This window comes from Pinus tabuliformis, chromosome 1_1 (genome assembly GCF_031772625.1).
Source record: "Pinus tabuliformis cultivar Carrire ecotype Pingquan chromosome 1_1, CPIR1, whole genome shotgun sequence".
NCBI lineage: Eukaryota > Viridiplantae > Streptophyta > Pinopsida > Pinales > Pinaceae > Pinus > Pinus tabuliformis.
This window is the reverse complement of record NC_142297.1, coordinates 292253116-292259294: the sequence shown is the minus strand read 5'-3', so window position 1 is coordinate 292259294 and position 6179 is coordinate 292253116. Positions and strand designations below refer to the sequence as shown.

General features: G+C 37.3%; 1 protein-coding gene across 1 annotated transcript; it reads left to right on the top strand.

The window, feature by feature from the left end:
- The first annotated feature begins 4211 nt into the window (after positions 1-4211).
- Positions 4212-4721, top strand: LOC149212700 (uncharacterized). Its single transcript, XM_089390642.1, has 2 exons — positions 4212-4367; positions 4490-4721. The coding sequence occupies exons 1-2, from the start codon at positions 4304-4306 to the stop codon at positions 4717-4719; spliced, it is 294 nt and encodes a 97-aa protein (XP_089246768.1). The 5' UTR covers positions 4212-4303; the 3' UTR covers positions 4720-4721.
- The last annotated feature ends 1458 nt before the right edge of the window (positions 4722-6179 follow it).

Genomic DNA, 6179 nt, shown 5'->3' with positions numbered 1-6179 from the left:
AATACCTGGTGCTAAACTTGGTGTAAGATTTGGTGCAAAACTTGATGCAAATTTTGTGTCAAGTTTTGCACCATATTTGATAAATGGATGCAAATAGCACCAAAAATGGGCTCTAGATGCAAAAAAAGAAGTAAAAAGGGACGCTAATCACTGGTTTTGTTGTAGTGACTTGGGCCTCCTCAATGCAAATGTGATGTTTAGATTTATCTACATGCTCTGCCAAAGCAGAGGAGTGGTTCCTACCATACTTGATGTCAGCGGCATGCTCATGAATCCTTTGATTAATCGAGCGATGAGTCTCACCAATTTAGGGAGCCCCACAACAGCATGGAAGAACGTAAACACCCTTCATATTCTTGAGGTCCTTTGGGTCTTTTATATATCTAAGGGAGCTTCAGATAGTATTTAAAGGCCTAAAGGTTGAAGCCACCTTAAGCATGTTTAGGATCGTCGCAATTGTTTTATATGATACTACCATTACATTCAAATTCCATGGTGAGCTTTATGGAACTAGATTGATTGTTAAGATGGAGGAAAACAAGTTCCTACTCTTCTTTACCATGGGACCAAAGGACACAAGTGTCATCCACAAACCTTTTGCACTTCTTAGGCAGAAGACATGAAGAAGCTAAGGCCTTTGATTCAAAAATACTCCATGAATAGATTAGCTACCACAAGGGAGATGGGGGAACACATGGCGACACCGCAAGTTTTCTCATAGAATTTCCCATCGAATGAAAACAAAGTAGAAGTAAGAAAAATACCAACTAAATATGTTGTATCAAGATCTCTGGTGCGTTTGATGATTTCTATGGCCTCGTTGATAGGGATATTAGTGTAGAGGGAGACCACATCGAAGCTCACAAGCTTGTCATCTGGATCAAGCTTGAAATTCTTTAACTCATTAACAAACGATACAGAGCCCTTGACGAAAGATTATGTATCGCCAACAAGAGGCTTAAGCTTCATCTAATCCAGATGATAAACCAAATTGATCCTGGTCTGGGACGGTTATTTGAATTGGTTATTTTTAAAATGTTAGTCCAATATTGATTAGTTGATTTTTTATTGTAAAATAATTTATTTAATAATTATGAGAGTGAGTGATACTTAACTAAAAACGTATTTGTGTTTATGCCTATGATCTTAATATGGTATCAAAGTAAGTTTAAAAATTTAACATGGTATTAACGTAGACGTAAAAACGTATTTGTGTTTATGTCTATGATCTTAATATGGTATCAAAGTAAGTTTAAAAATTTAACATGGTATTAACGTAGATGTAAAAATTTAACAGGGTATCAAACCAGGTTTAAAAATAGAATGACGATTAACTCTCGAAGAAGAGGAATATACAGATCTAAGGATGAAGTTTAGGACATGAGAACATGAAGCACAGATCAATGATGGGCCAAGGAGAGGCTAACATTGTTGATTGAGGGAAGAGTTCGATCTATAGAAGTAGAAGTTGTTGAACGATCAAGGCAATAGCAGTTGTTATCATTGGCAATCTATCCTCCGAAAAACAAATACAGGATTTTGTATTGTAGTTACCGTGGATGGGGTTATAGCAATCCTCACTTCATTTTAATACCAAATAAATTATAGGATTTTGTATTGTACTTAGGGTGCACGGGGTTATAGCAATCCTCACTTCATTTTTACGTCGTAAGGCGTTCCCCTCTAAAATGAACTCCCCCAAATTTCTTTCTGTCTTAATTGTAGTCGTTAGATCTTTTGTTAGACGATTGAACAAAAATCAGCCGTCTAATTTAAAACATTAAAAGCATTAAAAAACCTTAAAAAAACATAGGGCGCTTTAGGTCCATTGGTTGGGCTCTTGGAATCCGGGAGCTGTTGTGTAAAGAAAAGGCTACGGCGGCCATTGGACGGCTAACGAGCAATGCAGAAAATGCTTATGGTGGAATTGAGGCTTATGGTGGGGTTTCAGTTCTGATTCATATTTGCAAATGGGAAACTCGGCTGCACAGGACATGGCTGAATGTGGATGCTATGGAAGAGACAAGCCATGGTTGAATGTGGCTGCTGTGGAAGAGACAAGGAAAATGATGGCGGAAGAAGGGGCGATTACTATTCTGCTCAATCTGGTTTCTTCTGGTATGCCGTCTGCGAAAGAAAATGCAATAGAGTGCCTGCATGCAATGGCTTCCCAAGATGATAAAATGCGTCAGTTGATTCTCAAAGAAAGGCGGAATTCAAACCTTGTTACGTCTTTTAGAAGAACCCACTACGTCCAAATCGCAAGAGCTCCTTGTTTAGGCTCTGTTCTGCAAGTGAAAGACTCCATCGGATTTGAAAGCGGGAGATAAGTTTTACGAGTTGATTTGTTCCAAGTTCTAGGTTAAGTGGTAATATGCAATTGAATTTGTTGGTGACTCCCATAGCTCACCACCATACCAGCTCTGTGTTGTGTTCTGTTAAACGTGTATAAAATTCTAACTTATTTGGTGGTTGTGGATAGATGCATTGTTTTGTTTATTTATTTATTTCCTTCCAATTTGTGAAGTAAAGATACTTGTAAACAGATTTCGTATCCATGACCAGATATTCTTATGAAGGATGCGCCTACAGAAAACATGCCCAACATGCGTTAAGTTCCCACAATAGCTGCAATATTAGGGTTTGTTAATCTGTTTTCTGGACCCTGCCTTTATTGGGTAGAGTCATGTACAAAATGAACCAGTTAAGGTGCCCCGTTTTTAACGAATCCTGGATATCCTGAATAGTTTGCACTTTTTGTGCTATGTTATGTTTGTCAATGATTGAAAAACCACCTTCAATTATGTTTTCTTTCGATAGAAACATTGAGGATCATCTTCTCGATCAAGTCTTGTGTAATGTGCAAGACTAATCTTTATGGGGAAATCACCGTTGTACACTATGATCCTTTAGAGCCTTTCAGGATTTTAGACTCTCTTTCAAAATGTTGGTATTTATATCGGGGCCTACTTTCTAAAGACTGGTTGTTACCGACAGAGTCACAGATGAGGCTTTCCCTCATTGCACAGTCCAGTTGAGACCATCTGGCATTTATTCTGGAGCTGCAGATCTACATGTGCCACAATGGGGATTTCATTTGGATTACCTGGAGATGCATATTTTTCAGTGATGTCCACTGGATTGGTGATGACTATTCATTTGAACTACTTCACTTTAGAGGGGCACTGCATACAAGTTATAGACTCTGTATGTATTGTGGAAACTTTGTTGTAAAGTACCGATTTTGTTTCCTCTGTTCTTCTCTTTACAGAGAGAGGCTAAACTTGTCTTGTATATTGAGACAGGTGCTCAAGAGTTCCAGTTTTAGTCCTGTTGATTCTGGAACAGAGCAATAAGCCCAATCTTAGTCTAGTTTTCTATTCTTTAAAGACATTATAAATCTCCAAATTAAATTATCATAATAATATAATTTTAAGGTCAAGGCCTATTCAGATATCAATTATTTGAATAATTATAGGAATGATATAATTTTAAGGCCATGGCCTAGTCAGAGGCCGAATTAACAGATGAAATCCCTTTGTTTATGGGACAAGAGATGACCTGTGTGCAGTGATGATTTGACTACATAGTCTATGCAGGTGTACATACTTTACCCTCGCTAGACTCAAATTGGCCTAGTCAGACACCAAATTAATGGATGAAATCCCTATCACCTATGCACAGTGATAATTTGAGTCTATGCTGGTTTACATAACCTCCCCCACTAGACTCAAACTTGTGATCTCGAAAGACAGAACACATGTTCTTAACTGATAGGTCCTCTCTAGAGAGTAGTTGCCACTCCTTGATAGTATGAGATTTCTTTGCTCCTGGTTATATCTTTCCTGAGAAACCAAATTTTTTCTCAAAGAACAAAACACATGATCTTAATTGATAGGTCCACTCTATAGAGTAGCTGCCACTCCTTGATAGTATGAGAGTTCTTTGCTCCTGGTTATATCTTTCCTGAGAAACCAAATTTGTTCTAGGTACTGTCTTCTGTCTAAACTTGCAAATATGTCTTGGGGTTTTAGTTTGTGTATTTGAATTTCTAAGTGCGAATATAGTGAGAATTATGCAGTGGATCATGATCGGTTCAAACTGACGTATTGGCATTTTCCTAAACAAATGTTGTAAACTCCATAAGATAGAATTAATGGCAAAATTTCTATGTGAAATGTGCAAGCTAGAACACATACTAAACAATTTGTAGACTTGGATTGCAGGTCATTGGAGATATTCATTGGTTGTTAACCAAAAAAGAAAAGTCTCATTTTTGTGTTCTGAACTGAAGCCCTAGAGTATGTGGATAACTGCGGAATTTCTTTGTAAGAATATCCTGAAAAAGTTCTATCCAAGAAAAGCTGGTACAATGAAATTAAAGCCTTGTGGTTCTTGAAAATGTCAAATTAGATTTCCCAGTTGTGGAGTTAATATCTTTCAAAATTTAGGAACCTGACTACATTCATATTTCATGTCTATATTGCAGAATGGCTCGTTCAGCAGAACCAGCCGACAAAGGTGTATTTCAAACCTAGTTCAAAATATCATGTGAAAGAACTGCATGTGAACGGAAAGAAAGCCAGTATATCTGAGAAGCAAAGCTCAGGGCAGCTGGCTGCGGCCTTTAGTAAGCCGCCTATGCCTCCCCTGTTTGGTCCCTTATTTGTCTTCTCTATTCTGGAGACGCTACTTCATACAGAGAAGAAAAACGAATGATTTTCTACCCTTATATTTGACTGCAATGGCCCCAAATGCAGCGAACATAAATAATGTATATAGAGTTCAGCTTCTTGCGTAGATATCGATGAAGAACACCTTATTAATTTCTATATGAATATGTATGTTCTTGAGGGGAGGATCTTGCTTGCTAATGAATATTCTAGTCACAGAAACAAACATTGCAATGGGGTTTGTCTTTCTAAGTCTTGAGTTTAGAGCGAGACGTAAATGTAACTGTACCTTGCATACATTAGTTTCAATAAATAAAAAAACAATGATAACTACAGGATTGTAAAGAAGAATAATGTGAAGAGCGTTAAAATTTTAACGCAGAAGTGCTAGGGTAGCTAGGATAGACAGAGTCGTCCGGTTACAAACATGCCCATGCATTTGGTGTGGCTCTCTAGTTTTGCAATTGAAGTTCTGTAAAGCTATCACAGGTGATAGCCATTACCATCAAAAGAGAAAGGTCACTTTGGGAGGAAGAGCTTTAGGATCCTAATGCTGGACCTAGTCTCCCAAAGAGTTCACATACACTTAAAAATGTACAAATCTTCCACATCGTGGCAGAAAGTATCTTGAACAACTGGTTGACACTTTATCTTGAGAAGAGGTTGAGTTGAATGAGCCTCTTCGACAACTATGTTTATTAGGATTTTTTTGTTGATTGTGGAAATCCTGTATCTTCATATGATATAGGTATTTCCTCTGTTCACCAGGGCTGAGTTTGGCAATGTGAAAAATGAGGCAAAGATGCGAGGCCAAATTTCCATAGTGTGTTTATTTTCTGTACATTGGTGCCAAGTTCCATCCTGTGACGCTGTCCTGTATGCTGAAATATGCATTTGTTCCTCTACAACTCCAAAATTAATAGATGAAACTAATAAAGGATTCTCGAGTTGAACAGTTGTGCTGTATTCTACGTAAAGCCTAACCCTCTTTGTGAGGAGGGGGGACTAATTAGTGCTTTCAACCTATTGTATTTTTCTTTAACAATTTCATATTGCCACTTAGCAAGAGTTGTTAGATTGAGTTACGCTGGGCAGACATTTATAAATTGTACTTCCAATTTTTATATGCAAAGGCATCGGTCTTAGTAGTAAACCTGGAATTGATCAGGGCAGCGGTATTGATAGTGGTGCTGGAATTTTTATGGTTGTTGTTGGTAATAGGTGAATTCACAATTATATTTAAAATCAATTACACGTTTACAAGATTTAAAGTAAATATTTATCAAGGCATTATATCTCATCATCATCTCACAAATGAGAATTTGGACAAAAAATAATCCATGACACCCCAGTTGACTGATAGTAAAACTAGAATTAACATCAGTGTTCTAAGCATCTAGATTTTATCTTGAAATCACGATTTTTTGGCCTAGCTGATGTTTTCGGATTTTTACAGATATTTTGATGGTATCTTGATTTTACCAATGTTTGTCCATTTTTACCTGA